The 16,599-nt window shown below is 40.5% G+C and overlaps 1 protein-coding gene across 5 annotated transcripts in view; it reads left to right on the forward strand.

The window, feature by feature from the left end:
* KDM2A (lysine demethylase 2A) overlaps positions 1–16,599 on the forward strand; it is a 144,678-nt gene that overhangs the window by 59,317 nt on the left and 68,762 nt on the right. For 4 of the 5 annotated variants that reach the window (XM_063783124.1, XM_001172828.6, XM_016946467.3 and 1 more), the window contains 3 exons: positions 6,272–6,410; positions 7,511–7,589; positions 8,036–8,082. In XM_063783124.1, the coding sequence (XP_063639194.1) occupies positions 6,281–6,410; positions 7,511–7,589; positions 8,036–8,082 (256 nt within the window). In that variant the 5' untranslated portion in view covers positions 6,272–6,280. Of the gene's footprint in view, positions 1–6,271; positions 6,411–7,510; positions 7,590–8,035; positions 8,083–12,056; positions 12,787–16,599 lie in introns of those variants that run through there. The other variant, XM_016946469.4, reaches the window with a different exon arrangement.

Genomic DNA, 16,599 nt, shown 5'->3' on the forward strand with positions numbered 1-16,599 from the left:
GGTCAGCATGTCGAAACCTTGTCTCTTCTAAAAATACAAAAATTAGCTGGACGTGGTGGCATGTGCCAGTAATCCCAGCTACTTGGGAGGCTGAGGCAGGAGAATTGCTTGAACCTGGGAGACAGAGGTTGCAGTAAGCTGAGATTGCGCCACTGCACTCCAGCCTGGGCGACAGAGCAAGACTCTGTCTCAAAAAAAAGAAAGAAAGAAACCGTTTCCTAAAAACAGTCTCTCTCAGCTTATTCTAGTTTTCTAGATAACTCAGACATATTGTTACTGACTCAGTGAATATTCTCTGCTCAAAAGTTCTGATTTCCCAACTCTTACCTGCTTTTTTACTTTTTAAATGTCTGACATAGACAGTTTGAGAAAATACCCTTTCCACTATTCTATTTTCTGGCAGCTTTAGAAAAGAATGTCAGAAATTTCTATAGAATGATTAATAGATGAATACCTACTTGCATCTAGTGTTGCTTCCTCATATTTCTTCTGCTCACCACCTAGGAGAGTGATATAACTAATACTCCTGCAGTTTGACTTAACTACCAGTACTTGAGTTAATCTAAGTATTCCATTTATGTGGCCATTTTAACCACTTTATATAGTTAATTACGACTAAACTGGGAATGGTGAATTTTTTTTTTTTTTTTTTTTTTTGAGACGGAGTCTCGCTCTGTCGCCCAGGCTGGAGTGCAGTGGCGCGATCTCGGCTCACTGCAAGCTCCGCCTCCCGGGTTCACGCCATTCTCCTGCCTCAGCCTCCCGAGTAGCTGGGACTACAGGCGCCCGCTACCACGCCCGGCTAGTTTTTTGTATTTTTAGTAGAGACGGGGTTTCACCGTGTTAGCCAGGATGGTCTCGATCTCCTGACCTCGTGATCCGCCCGCCTCAGCCTCCCAAAGTGCTGGGATTACAGGCGTGAGCCACCGCGCCCGGCCGATTTTGCTATATTATTTGGTCATCTAAGTAGAATAAAGTAATTTGTTGTTGGTTATTCAGGAATACAATTCCCTGTTAACCCTGGGAAATGCAAATTGCTTTTGAGAGGAAATATGGTTGAAATGATGTCATTGTTCAGTTTATACTTGTTACTTACTGTGACACTGGGCCTAGTGAGGACTGGTACCTACAGAAAGCCAGTAACTCCCTTTAGGCTGCCTAAAATCACGTATATGAAAAGCATCTAGAATAAAAGCATAGCATGCTAGTAAGCCAATTTGTATTATTTGGTAATGTTGATGGGCTAGAGGAAATCAGTAGCTGATTTCCTTACTGTTAAAGTGGCCTTACCTTTTGGGTTTCACCTATAGCAGAGATTGTGTTATTGCCTACTGATATCCAGGGTTACTGTGAGGATTGAATGTTTTTAAAGCATTTATGAGATATGTTATAGAAGCTTACTTTGACTAGGGTTTACATTAAGATAGGATACAGGAAAAACAGACATCCTTGACAGTGTTAAAATTCACACAGGCCAGGTGTGGTGGCTCACACCTGTAATCCCAGCACTTTGGGAGGCCAAGGTTGGAGGATCACTTGAGCCCAGGAGGTCAAGGGTCAAGGCTACAGTGAGCTGTGATCGTGCCACTGCACCCCAGCCTAGATGACAGAGACTCTGTCTCCGAAAAAAACCAGCACACACACACGTAATTTTCACACTGTTGCCAACTTTCCAGTTGCAATAATCAAAAAGAGATCAGGAATTCAAATTCATTTTTCTGTTGTCTTTAATAAATGGGAATGGCTTGGAGACAGAAGCCTTCCTTGTATCCTTACATTCTCCCTATTGAAGGTGTAAATGGAAGAATTTAAGGAGAAGAAAAGCATGAAAAAGATCAGGGGAACTTTTTGCCTATCATATTAGAAATGTTGGGATAATCAAGATGATTACTTTCTCCTGAGTGAAGAAGAATCAGTTATGGTAGACCTAATAAAAAGGTTGAGGTTTGAAAACATGAGGAATTTTTAAAACAAGCATATTAGAACTAAAAATGCAAGTGAGTGCTTTCTAAAAGTGATTCTGGGAAACTATACTTATTCTAGTAGCATTGCTCTTGCTTTATAATGTGCTTGGAACTCATCTTTTGTAGTTCTTCAGAGACACATATACAAAATAAGGTGAGGGAGAGAACTGGATGATGTTTTTGGGGAAAACAATGTTAGGAATTGTCAGTGAACACCCTGCCCTGCACCAAAAGATACCTAAAAATACTTTGAATGATGATGGCATTATTGGTGTCAGTGAAGTCTTATCAAAATTAAACCTTCTTTTGGCTTTTGAACTGTGATTTGTGGCAGCCAAGTTACTAGGTAAGAGAGTGTTCTAAGGCTTTTTACTAAATATGGAAAAGATACTGGATTTCCCTTCTGTGTTTTTGCCTAAAACTGGTAAGTTGAATCTTGCTTTCCTCTGGTATGTAATAGTCAAGTTTATTTCTTTCATTTTTTATGACTTATTTCTGCCCTTTCACAGACTTCTACTCCCTAAGAGACCTATCTCCAGTGTCTCATTTTCATACGTGTTTATGTAGATTCAGGTGCTATGTAATCAATTCTAGATCATCAATACTTAGCTTTAAATTCTAGATTTGGTGTTCTTAGCACAGATAAAGGTAGAGTGACTTTATCCTTACCACTACCACTGGCACATCCAGTTTCCTGTTGGGTATGTATTCAATAAATTTCAGCAAATTTTAACACTGGCTAAAGTAAAATACCATCATTCATTGCTTAACAATGGGGATATGTTCTGAGAAGTGTATAGGCAATTTCATCATTGTACTAACAATCTAGAGTGTACTTACACAAACCTAGGTGGTATAGCCTACTACGCACCTAGGTTATATGGTATATCCTATAGCTTCTAGGCTACAAATCTGTATAGCATGTTACAGTACTGAATACTATAGGCAGTTATAGCATGCCAGTAAATATTTGTGTATCTAAACATAGAAAAGGTACAGTGAAAATATGGTATAAAAGGCAAAAAAAATGGTATACCTGTATAGGGCACTTCTTGTGATGGATTTTGCAGGACTGAAAGTTGCTCTAAGTGAGTCAGTGAGTGAATAGTGAGTAAATGTGAGGGCCTAAGACACTTTTGTAGATTTTATGAACAGTGTTTTATTTTTTAATTTATAAATTTTTTTTTTTCAATAATAAACTAGGCTGGGCACGGTGGCTCACGCCTGTAATCCCAGCACTTTGGGAGGCTGAGGTGGGCGGATCACCTGAGGTCAGGGGTTCAAGACCAGCCTGGCCAACATGGCGAAACCCAGTCTCTACAAAAATACAAAAATTAGCCGGGCATATTACTCGGGAGGCTGAGGCGAGAGAATCCCAGCTACTCGGGAGGCTGAGGCGAGAGAATCGCTTGAACCCGGGAGGTGGAGGTTGCAGAGAGCCGAGATCACTCCATTGCACTCCAGCCTGGGCAACAGAGCAAGACTCCGTCTCAAAAAAATATTACTACTACTAGTAATAAAACTAAGCTTAGTCTGTAACTTTTTAACTTTATATACTTTTGAACATTTTCTAATTTTCCACTTTTGTAATAATACTTAGCTTAAAACACAGATACATTATACCACTGTACAAAAGCATTTTCTTTATATCCTTATTCTATAAGCTTTTGTCTACTAAAGTTTTTTTTTTAACTTTTTAAAACTTTTTTGTTAAAAACCAAGACATAAACATACACATCAGCCTGCAGAGGGTCGGGGTCATCAGTATCACAGAGCGGCATCATTATCACTGTCTTCCGCCTCCACATCTTTTCCCACTGGAAGATCTTCAGGCACAGTAACACAGATGAGCTGTCATCTCCTGTGATAACAATGCCTTCTTTTGGATACCTCCTAAGAGACCTCCCTGAGGCTGTTTCACAGTTAATATTAAGAAAAAAAAAAGTAGAAGGAATGCATGCTAAAATAATGATCAAGCACAGAATAATAAATATATAAACCGGTACACAGTCATTTATTATGTACTATTCCTAACAGTATGTGCTACACTTTTACATGACTGGCAGCACAGTTAGATTTACACAAGCATTGCCACAAACGAGAGTAATGTGTTGTGCTATGATGTCCTGACGGCAACAGTGTCACTAAGAGATAGGCATTTTTTAGTTCTACTGTAATCTCATGGGAACACTGTCATATATATGCAGTTAATATATATTGACTGAAATGTCATTATACTGTGCATGACTGTATTAAAAGGTAAACTTGCAGTATAAGCAACATTTTGAAAGTGACTGCTTATTAGATAGAATTCTCATACCATACAGTCTCCTCATTTAACGTATACAAGTCAGCTGGGTATAGTGACTGAAGCCTGTAATCCCAGCACTTTGGAAGGCTGAGGCGTGCAGATCGCTTGAGCACAGGAGTTCGAGACCAGCCTGGCCAACATGGGAAACCCCTGTCTCTACTAAAAATAAAAAAATCAGCTGGGTGTGGTGGTGTGCACTGGTGGTGTCAGCTATGGGAGGCTGTAGGTGGGAGGATCACCTGAGCCTAGGAGGTTGAGGTTGCAGTGAGCCTTAGTGGAGCCACTGCATTCCAGCCTGGGCGACAGAGCACAACCCCATCTCAGAAAATAAAAAGTAAAATAAAGTGTACAATCCAGTGGTTTTTAGTATATTCACAGGGTTGTACAAATACCACTATCTAATTCCAGAACATTTTCATTGCTCTTGAAAAAAACCCATACTATTAACAGTCACTTCTCCCATTCTTCATTTTCTCTAGCCCCTGGCAACTATGAATCTACTTTCTGTCTCTATGGATTTGCCTATTCTAGACATTTTATTTAAATGAAGTCATACAATATGTGGTCTTTTATGACTGGCTTTTTTTTTATTTGGCATAATGTTTTCAGAGTTTATCTATGTCATGGCACATAGCGTTATTTCATTCCTTTTTGTGGTTAAATGATATCTCATTGTATAGGTATACCACATTTTGTTAATCCATTCATCAGTTGATTGACATTTGGGTGGTTTCTATCTTTTGGCTGTTGTGAATAACACTAGTGTAAACATTTGTGTATAAGCTTTTGTTTTGAAAAGAAGAACGTATGTTTTCAGTTCTTTGGGTTATATACCTAGGAGCAGAATTGTTAAGTCGTACGATAACTTTGTTTAACTTTTTGAGAAACTTTCAAACTGTTTACCAGTGTCTGCACCATTTTACATTCCCACCAGCAATGTATGAGGCTTCCAGTTGATCTGCATTCACATCAGCACTTGTTATTGTTTATCTCTTTGATGATAGCCGTTCTGGTGGGTATAAAGTGGTATTTCATTGTGGTTTTTGGTTTGCATTTTTCTAATGACTAATGAAAATTGAGCATTTTTCATGTGCTTATTGTACATTTGTATATCTTCTTTGGAAAGACATGTTATCTTTAAAACTAAATATTGATGGTGTGCTATTTGGAATGCTGGGTTTTTTTTGTTTTGTTTTGTTTTGTTTTTTTGAGACGAAGTTTTGCTCTTGTTGCCCAGGCTGGAATGCAATGGCACGATCTTGGCTCACTGCAACCTCCACCTCCCAGGTTCAAGCGATTCTCCTGCGTCAGCCTCCTGAGTAGCTGGGATTACAGGCATGTGCCACTACGCCCAGCTTATTTTGTATTTTTAGTAGAGACATGGTTTCTCCATGTTGGTCAGGCTGGTCTCTAATCTCGAACTCCCGACCTTAGGTGATCCGCCTGCCTCTGCTTCCCAAAGTACTGGGATTACAGGCGTGAGCCACCGCACCCGGCCTGGAATGCTGTTATTTAGATTAACTTTCTTCCTTTATCTGAGACAAGGGTTTTTGATCCATTCATTCAAATGTCTGTTTTTGAGATTGCTTTACCAAGCTAATTTTAAATACAGCTCTCCCTGTGAAAAAATTATATTTTGTATCCTGGCTTGAAATTTCTATGAAGACAGTTTGTGCCCACTCTGATAAACAGTGATAGACAAATGAAATATTTAGTAGACCCTCTTTGGTCCTGTTTTTGTGAATTTATATCTCTAGGCTTAAAGAATTAGCAAGGGTAAAATTCATAGAGGACCCAGTGGCTCATTGAAACTTCATTATATTCTGTGGATTCTGAGAATATCAGCTATCTTGAGAGAAAGAAAAGATCCATAAGGCAAGGAAAATAGCAACTGAGTTTGAAAGTAGCACTTTGCACATGTAGGGAAATCTATGACCACTTGTAGGTAGGCATGAAAAAGTGCATGATTTCATCAGTGTGTTCCTTTCTTTCCTAGCGTGGTACCATGCGACGACGCTATGAAGATGATGGCATTTCAGATGATGAAATTGAAGGAAAAAGAACTTTTGACTTGGAAGAGAAACTGCACACCAACAAATATAATGCCAATTTTGTTACTTTTATGGAAGGAAAAGGTCAGTATTGTTTTGGTTCCAGCATACAGTCCTTTGATGTGGGAAGCCATAGACTCTGAGCATTGGGGGTTTAGCCTTTATCCAGCTAAAATATTGCCTGTTGATGTTATCTATCTATTTTCTCTTGTTATACAATGCCATTTGCATGCACTTATCCCCCAGTCCTCCCACCCTGTGAGTCATTCTCTCCTATATTAGAAGTAATCTTTTTATTAGGGCAGGAGTATTGTTGGATTTTTTTGCCTAATGGCCTCTTCCTCCTTCTTCTATCCCTTGGTTTAAACTTAATTAAAAATAGTACAATAGAAATCCTTTTATGTATATATCTACCCCACCAAAACTGAGGGTGGGATTCCATGCGCACCATGCATCTTTGATCCTTGGCAAACTGACAAGGATGTCATATATGTATTGTAGTGGTCAAAATTAATGTTTTGTTTACTTTTTTTTTTGGAGACGGAGTCTTGCTGTGTCACCCAGGGTGGAGTGCAGTGGTGCGATCTCGGCTCACTGCAACCTCCGTCTCCTAGGTTGAAGCAATTCTCCTACCTCAGCCTCATGAGTAGCTGGGATTACAGGCATGTGCCACCACACCCGGCTCATTTTTTTTGTTGTTGTACTTTTAGTAGAGACAGGGTTTCGCCATGTTGGCCAGGCTGGTCTCGAACTCCTGACCTCAGGTGATCTGCCCACCTTGGCCTCCCAAAGTGCTGGGATTACAGGTATGAGCCACCACACCTGGCCCTTTTTTTTTTTTTTTTTTTTTAACTCTTCAGAGACAGGGTGATGATAATTTCTGTTTAGCATTTATAAGATGACTCACTATTAGTAGTCCTATCCCCATATTATTTAAGCTCTAAATTTCCTGTGGAAATATATAGACTTGGAAAACCCCTCAAGCCTTGCTTCTCAATGTGCTCTCCATATTTTCTAAGAGATGCTTCTTACTAAGCATATATTTTATTGACTAACAGCATAACTATATACACAGATTAACAAACACCATTTATACGGTATTACTTAGGATCCTTTTTATGGTCCTTTTATCGTTTTTAATTATACCACTTATCTTTCTAATAATTATTTTCCTATGGTGACAGATTTTAATGTAGAGTATATTCAGCGGGGTGGCTTGAGAGATCCTCTGATTTTCAAGAATTCTGATGGACTCGGAATAAAGTAAGTGTTTTCAGCCTGGCTGGATGTAGTTGCAAAATGGCCTCGTTACACCCAGGGCTATAAACAGTGGTGGCATTGATAACCCAAAACAATAGTAATTGAAAATAATTTCCCACTTTGTTTTAAAAGTATATGCTTTTCTTTTGATACACAAGTGTTTCATATTAGAGGTAAATGAGAAAATTTAGATGAACCAAAAAAAAAAAACAACAAATTTAAATCTCCTGAAATCTACCACCCTTAGGTAGATCATTAACATTTTATTATGTATTCTTTTTTCCTGTGCATATGTGTAAATATATAATCACCTATATTTTTAAAATAATTTCAAACCTGATTGTGAATATTACTGTGTCTGGGGAGTACTCAGTACTTTAAGAAAAAAAACTCACATTTACTAGAGCAATTGTGTTTTCCATATATACTTACTGGTGTTTGTTTCATAGAATGCCGGATCCAGACTTCACTGTGAATGATGTCAAAATGTGTGTGGGTAAGTGTCGAGCTTTTGGCCTCTCTTTAAGGCAAAGATTTAAGACTTAGGACTGAATTAAATCTCTGACTGAGATTTAAGGCCTAGGAACATTGAAGTATATATTTGATTAGAAACTACATTTTCATTAGGAACTGAGAATTTTATCAAAGAGAGTTACAGAAGTTCCCTTATTTAATACACATTAAACCTAGAAAGTTGGAACCTCTTTTTCCTACCTTCATACTTCCTTCTCTCCATGAAGAGTGTGCCTTCTAGGGCAACCTTTCCAAGAAACCGAAAACTTACATCTCTGAGCCAAGAAAGAAGTTTCATTAATATCCGTGATTCCCTTCCTTCCCCTAAAAGCAGTAGAGAAATTTCCAGGAAATGCTCGCCAGTGCTGCATTTGGAAACTTGCCTAAGACTTGAAACTTTATAAGCTGAGAAGTAGATACATTAAAATTGAGTCTTTTAATTATTTTATTATATTCAAAATTTGGGAAAAAGAAAGCAAATTAATCTAATTAAAGAAGAAAATTCCTGATGTTAGTAAAGTTTCAGCCTAGTTTTCTGCAGACAGTGGTGTTCATTGTGGTCCTGAGACACCTCAGCATCCTTAGGAGTTCAGGGATGGTCAGTAAAATTGAATAAGTCTTTTTTTTTTTTTTTTTTTTTTTTGAGACGCAGTCTCCCTCTGTCGCCCAGGCTGGAGTGCAGTGGCACAATCTCGGCTCACTGCAACCTCCGCCTGCTACATTCAAGCAGTTCTCCCACCTCAGCCTCCTGAGTAGCTGGGATTGCAGGCATGTGCCACCAGGCCCGGCTAATTTTTGTATTTTTAGTAGAGTTGTGGTTTCACCATGTTGGCCAGGCTGGTCTTGAACTCCTGACCTCAAGCAATCCGCCTGCCTTGGCCTCCCAAAGTGCTGGGATTACAGGTGTGAGCCACTGCACCCGGCTGGAATAAAGTCTTTTTGAAATGCTTCCAATAGGACTTAAAACAAAGGGACTTTTTTTATTTTCTTCCTAGTACTAGAATTTCTATTATCTTTTGTCCTCTGTACTAAAGCTCCAGTGCCATTCCTTTGCTTTGAAAATTAAGTACTGCAGTACTATCTCCTGGCCACTTGTGGGTCCTTGTTAGACTACCGACTCTTCTGTTCATCTAAAAGGTGAAAGTCACAGATATCCCAGGTAGAGGAAAGTTCCCAAATCTCTGTTTTATTCATCCCCTTACTGTTTCTGTTTTAAACCCTGGCCATCTGCCTGTTGCCATGTATTCCTTAGTACCTAGCACAGTCCCTGGAATATAGTAGGTGCTCAGTAAATCCGTTGAATAATGAAAATGCTCCCCTACTCGTCACAAGACAGAACACTCAGGGGACCTCAGAAAACCTACCTGAATATGTAATAGTCTGTCATTTGACCTCTTTTATTAAAGAGCCTCCAGGACAGTAATTCCCTGTTTAAAGCTTCCCTCTTGATGAGACATTCTTACAGATTGTGGTCCACAGATGACCTGCATCAGAATTACTTGTGATATTGTTAAAAATATAGACTCTCAGAGAGGATTGTAGGAAGATGGCAGAGTAGCAAGCACCAGGAACTTTTCTCCTTACCTAGACAATAATTGCACGGGCAGAATCTGTCTGATACAACTATTTTGGAGTTCAGGAGTCTATTGAAGGCTTGCAAATTTCAGGGACAGCTTGGACAATAAAGTACAGTTAATTTCAGTCAGTTTCAGGCCTTAGCACAGTAACAGCTTCTCCATTCTTCCCTGCCAACCAAGCCCATGACAAGCAGCTGTGCATATGTTTCCCCGAAAAACTTGCACACAGCTTATAGGAGCCAGGGTGAGCAAAGAGGAACCTTTCCTCCAAATAATGGGATCCATGCTGTGGTCACTGAGTGCTGCTTCTGATCACAGAAGTACAGACAAAGAGGCAGGTGGGGCCAGGCACAGTGGGTCATGCCTGTAATCTTAGCACTCTGGGAGGCTGAGGCAGGTGGATTGCTTGAGTCCAGGAGTTTGAGATCAGCCTGGGCAACATAGCAAGACCCTGTCTCTACAAAAAATACAAAAATTAGCTGGGTGTGGTGGCATGCACCAATAGTCCCAGCTACGTGGGGGGCAATTCCTTGAGCCCTGGAGGCTGAGACTACAGTGATATGTGATCACACCACTGCACTCCAGCCTGGGCAACAGAGTGAGACCCTGTCTCAAAAAAAAAAAAAAAAAAAAAAAAAAAGGCAGGTGGGGCAATTGTTGTTGCATCTTCTCCTAATTGTTGCAGGCCTCTTCCCCTCAGCTGAACTGACTTCCAGGGGATTTAAAGGGCTATTGTGGCCGGGTGCAGTGGCTCATGTCTGTAATCCCAGCACGTTGGGAGGCTGAGGCGGGAGGGTCACTTGAGGTCAGGAGTTTAAGATCAGCCTGGCCAACATGGGGAAACCCCATCTCTACTAAAAATACAAAAATTAGGCCGGGTGCGGTGGTTGACGCCTGTAATCCCAGCACTTTGGGAGGCCAAGGCGGGCATATCACGAGGTCAGGAGTTCGAGACCAGCCTGACCAACATGGTGAAACCCCGTCTTTACTAAAAATACAAAAATTAGCTGGGCGTGGTGGTGGGCGCCTGTAATCCCAGTTACTCAGGAGGCTGAGGCAGGAGAATTGCTTGAACCGGGAGGCAGAGGTTGCATGAGCGAAGCTTGTGCCACTGCACTCCAGCCTGGGTGACAGAGCGAGACTCATCTCAAAAAAAGGTGAGTGGAGGGTGGCTATTGCCCACACTCACCCCCATTTTAGTTTTCTCTTTTCCCCTTTAAGAGCCAGACATTAAAGACTAGCACATTCAGAATAGGAAGCGACTGCATATGCACATGGAAGGTGCAGGCTCAGAGAAGACGTAAGAAAACTTAAGTGTATACCTCAGATTGATCCTTGACACAGAGATAGCCTATAAAAAAACAAAACAAAAACAAAACACACAATAATAAAACACAAAAAACCCTGGGGAAGGGAGAGAATTGGATTTCAAGAGTTACCACATTATTAAATTCAAATGTCCAATTTTCAACAAAAAATCATAAGGCATACGAAGAAAAAGGAAAGTATGGCCCATTCAAAGGAAAAAAATCAACAGAAAATGTCTTTGAAAAAGTCCTGATTGTGGATCTAATAGACAAAGATTTTTAAATAGCTGTCTTAAAGATGCTCAGAAAACTAAGGAATATGTGGAGGAAGTCAAGGAAGTAATGTATGAACAAAATGGAAATATCAATAAAGAGACAGAAAACCTTAAAAGGAAATTCTGGAGCTGAAAAGTACAATAATTAAAATGAAAACTTAGATTCAAAGGCAGATTTGAACAAGCAAAAGAATCAGCAAAGATAGGACAATGGAGATTATTAAGTCTAAGGAACAGAATGACAAAAATTGAAGAAAAGTGAACATAGCTTGCTATAGGTTAAATGTTATCCCTGCCAGGTGTGGTGCCTCACACCTGTAATCCCAGCACTTTGGGAGGCCAAGGCGGGTGGATCACTTGAGGTCAGGAGTTTGAGACCAGCCTGCCCAACATGAAACCCTGTCTCTACTGAAAATACAAAACTTAACTGGGCATGGTGGTGGGCCCCTGTAATCCCAGCTACTTGGGAGGGCTCAGGTAGGAGAATTTATTGAACCCGGGAGGTGGAGGTTGCAGTAAGACAAGGTCACACCATTGCACTCCCTTGCACTCTAGCCTTGGTGACGAGCGAAACTCTGTCGCAAAAAAAAAAAAAAAAAGTTATCCCTTCCAAAATTTATGTTGAAATTGAATTGCCATTGTGACAGTATTAAGCAGTGGGATCTTTAAGAGATAATTAGGCTACAGGGACTCCACTCTCATGGGTGGGATTGGTGCTGTTATAAAAGCATGAGTTCGGCCCCTTCGTGCTTTCTCTCATTCTCTTACTGTCTCGCTTTTCACCATGTGATGATGCAGCAAAAAGGCCCTCACCAGATGCTGGCGCCTTGATTTTAGACTTCCCAGCCTCCAGAACTGTGAGCGAATAAATTTCTGTTCATCATAAATTACCTACTCAGGTATTCTGTCAACAGCAACACAAAATGGACTAAGAGCCTAAAGGAACATTTTGACACCATTAAGCAGACCAACATACACATTATAGAAGTACCAGAAGGAAAATAGAAAGGAGCAGAGAGAATATATATTTGATCAAATAATGGCTGAAAATTTCCCAAATTTGATGAAAGACAGGAGTATAAACATCCAAACAGCTCAATGAACTCCAAGTAAGATGAACTCAGAGACCCTCACCAAGACACATTATAATCAAACTTTCAAAAGCCAAAGACAAACTCTTGAAAGCATCAAGAGAGAAATGACTAAATGATTCATTACATAAAGGTATTCTCAGTAAAATTATGAACCAATTTCTCATCAGAAACTTTGGAGGCCAGGAGGCAGTGAGCCAGTGTATTCAAAGTGCTAAAAGGAAAACAAAACAAAACTGTCAACCAAGCATCCTATATCTGGCAAAACTGTCCTTCAAAAGGGGCGAGAGATTAAGACATTCTCAGAAAAACAAAAGCTAAGGAAACTTGTTACCACTGGACCTGCCTTGTAAGAAATGCTCAGGAGAGTCTGCAAGGTGAAATGAAAGGACATTAGATTGTAACTTGAAGCCATATGAAGAAATATCTCGATAAAGGTAAATACATGGGTAATTGTAAGAGCTAGTATTATCTTAACAATGGCTTTTAACTCCTTTTTGTTTTCTCCATAGTTTAAGAGACGAGCATATTTTTTAAAAGACAGTTGTTAGCCTAAAATCTAATACTGAAACTTTGAGTGTAGCCCCACATTTTATTTTGTACATAATTTGAGAGATCAATACATTAAAAATAATTAGTAGAACGGGGTATAGTGGTATATGCCTGTAATCCCAGCTACTCAGTAGGCTGAGGTGGGAGGATTGCTTGAACCCAGGAATTCAAGACCAGCCTGGGCAACATAGCAAAGACCCATTTCTTCCACCCCATGAATGAATGAATGAGTTACTAATTTATGTTTAAGGGCAAAAGCTAATAACTAATAGGGGCACAGTATATAAGGATGTGGTTTTGTGACATCAGTAACCAAAAGGGGTAGAGACAGAGCTGTAAAGGAGCAGATTCTTTGAATAGTAGTGAAGTCAAACTGGTATTAATTAAAAATAGAATTTAACTTTAGGATATTAGATGTAATCCCTATGATAACCATAAAGACAAGATCTATAGTATATATACAGAAGGAAATGAGAAAGGAATTTACACATTTCACCAAATAAATGTATCTAAGTACAAAAGAAAACAGTAATTTAGGAAAATGAGGAACAAAGCTATAAGGATATAGAAGTCAAATACCAAAATGACAGAAGTATGTTCCTCCTTACAAGTACTTTAAATATAAGTGGATTAAATTCCCCAATCAAAAGACAAGAAATTGGCAGAATGGATAAAAATGGCATGACACAACTATATGCTGTCCACAAGAGACTCACTAAAGATCCAAAAGACAGAAATAGATTGAAAGTGAAAGGATGGAAAAAGCTATTCCATGCAAACAGTAACCAAAAGAGCAGGGGTAGCTATACTTATATCAGATAAAACAGACATTTATTAATTTATTTAATTGATTTTATTTATTTATTTATTTTGAGATGACGTCTTGCTCTGTTGCCAAGGCTGGTGTGCAGTGGTGCAGTCTCGACTCACTGCAACCTCTGTCTCCTGGTTCAAGCAATTCTCCTGCCTCAGCCTCCCAAGTAGCTGGATTTACAGGTGCCTGCCACCATGCCTGGCTAAATTTTGTATTTTTAGTAGAGACGGGGTTTCGCCATGTTGGCCAGGCTGGTCACAAACTCCCAGCCTCAAGCGATCTGCCCACCTGGGCCTTCCAAGGTGCTGGGGATTATAGGCGTGAGCCATGGCACCGGGCCCTAAAACAGACCTTAAATCAAAGAATGGTTTCAAGAGGGGCCTGGTATGGTGCCTCACACCTATAATCCCAGCACTTTGGGAGGCCGAGGCAGGACTGCTTGAAGCCAGGAATTCAGAGACCAGCCTGGGCAACATACCAAGACCTCATGTCTATAAAAAAAATAATAATAGTAATTTTAAAAGTTGGCTGGGCATGGTGTTACATGCCTGTGCTCCTAGCTACTTGGAAGGCTGAGGCAGGAGGATCACTTGAGCCCAGGAGTTTGAGGCTGTTCTGATCACACCACTGTAGTCCAGCCTGGGTGACAGAGCCAAGACCCTGTGTCTTGAAAGAAAGAGGCTGGGCGCAGTGACTCACGCTTGTAATCCCAGCACTTTGGGAGGCCAAGGCAGGCAGATCACAAGGTCAGGAGATCGAGACCATCCTGGCTAACACGGTGAAACCCCGTCTCTACTAAAAATACAAAATATTAGCCGGGTGTGGTGGCAGGCGCCTGTAGTCCCAGCGACTCGGGAGGCTGAGGCAGGAGAATGGCGTGAACCCAGGAGGTAGAGCTTGCAGTGAGCCGAGATCGCGCCACTGCACTCCAGCCTGGGCGACAGAGCAAGACTCTGTCTCAAAAAAAAAAAAAAAAAAGAAAGAAAAAATGGTTGGGCATGGTGCCTCACACGTCTGTAATCCCAACTTTGGGAGGCCAAGGCGGGAAGATTGCTTAAGCCCAGGAATTTGAGACTACCCTGGGTAACGTGGTGAGACCTCGTCTCTACCAAAAAAATAAAAATAATCCAAGCATGGTGGCACATGCCTGTAGTCTAAGCTACTCAGGAAGCTGAGGTGGGAGTGTCACTTGAGCCTGGCAGGTCAAAGCTGCAGTGACCTGAGATTGTGCCACTTCACTCCAGCCTGGGTGACAGAGCAAGACACTGTCTCAAAAAAAAAAAAAAAAAATGGTTTCAAGAGGCAAAGACATATATTAATTAAAGGTTTAACTATAGCAAGAAGATATAACAATTACAAACATTTATGTACCTAACGACAGACCATCAGTATACCCAAAGGAAAACCTGACAGAACTATACAGTAATACTTGGAGACTTCAGTACCCCCTCTCAATAATGGATAGAACAACCAGACAGAAAATAAGGAAGGAAATAGCGGACTTAACACAGTAAACCAACTAGATCTCACAGACACAGACAGAATCCTACCTAACAGCAATAGCATACACATTCTTTTCAAGTGTATGTAGGATATTTTCCAGGATACACCATATGTTAGGCTACAGATTAAATATCAGTGGATTTAAAAAATAGATATCAAAGTATCTTCTCCAACCACAATGGGATGAAGTTAAAAATCAATAACAGGTAAAACTGGAAAGGTCACAAAATTGTGGAATTTAACAATCAGTGAATCAAAGAAGAAATCACATGGAAATTAGAAAATACTTATAGATGAATGAACACAACACAGCCTACCAAAACGTATAGGGATCAGTGAAAGCAACATTAAAGGAGAAATTTGTAGCTATAAATGCTTTGATTATAAAACACGGAATCACTGATTGCAGTAGCATGTGCCTATAGTTCCAGCTACTTGGGAGACTGAGGCAGGAGTATTGCTTGAGCCCAGGATTTTGAGGCCAGCTTGGGCAACATAGCAAGACCTTATCTCGGCCGGGCGAGGTGGCTCACGCCTGTAATCCTAGCACTTTGGCAGGCTGAGGCGGGTGGATCACCTGAGGTCAGGAGTTCGAGACCAGCCTGGTCAACATGGCGAAACCCCATCTCTACTAAAAATACAAACATTAGCCAGGCATGATGGTGGACACCTGTAGTCCCAGCTACTCGGGAGGCTGAGGCAGGAGAATCACTTGAACCTGGGAAGCGGAGGTTGCAGTGAGCCAAGATCGCACATTGCACTCCAGCCTGGGCAACAAAGTGAGACTCTGTCAAAAAACAAACAAACAAACACCAATCTCTTTAACAAAAGAAGAGAAACTTAAAATCAACAACCTAACCTTACAACTTAAATAACTAGAAAAAGGACAAACTAAACCTAAAGCTAAAGGAAGTAATAAAGATTAGAGCAGAGATAAATGAAATAAAGAATAGAAAAACAATAGAGAAAAGTCAAAGAAACCAAAAGGTGGTTCTTCTTTGAAAAGATAAACAAAATTGACAAAGTTTTATTTAGCCAGATGGACTAAGGAAAGAAAGATCGAATTACTAAAATCAGAAGTGAAAGTGAGGGCCGAGCACGGTGGCTGACACCTATAATCCCAGCACTTTGGGAGGCCGAGGCGGGTGGATCACCTGAGGTGAGGAGTTCGAGACTAGCCTGGCCAACGTGATGAAACCCTGTCTCTACTAAAAATACATAAATTAGCTGGATGTGGTGGTACATGCCTGTAATCCCAGCTACTCAGGAGGCTGAGGCAGGAGAATGGCTTAAACCTAGGAAGCAGAGGTTGCAGCGAGCCAAGATTGCACCACTGCACTCCAGCCTGGGTGACAAGAGCAAACCTCCGACTCAAAAAAAG

This window comes from Pan troglodytes, chromosome 9 (genome assembly GCF_028858775.2).
Source record: "Pan troglodytes isolate AG18354 chromosome 9, NHGRI_mPanTro3-v2.0_pri, whole genome shotgun sequence".
Taxonomy (NCBI): domain Eukaryota; kingdom Metazoa; phylum Chordata; class Mammalia; order Primates; family Hominidae; genus Pan; species Pan troglodytes.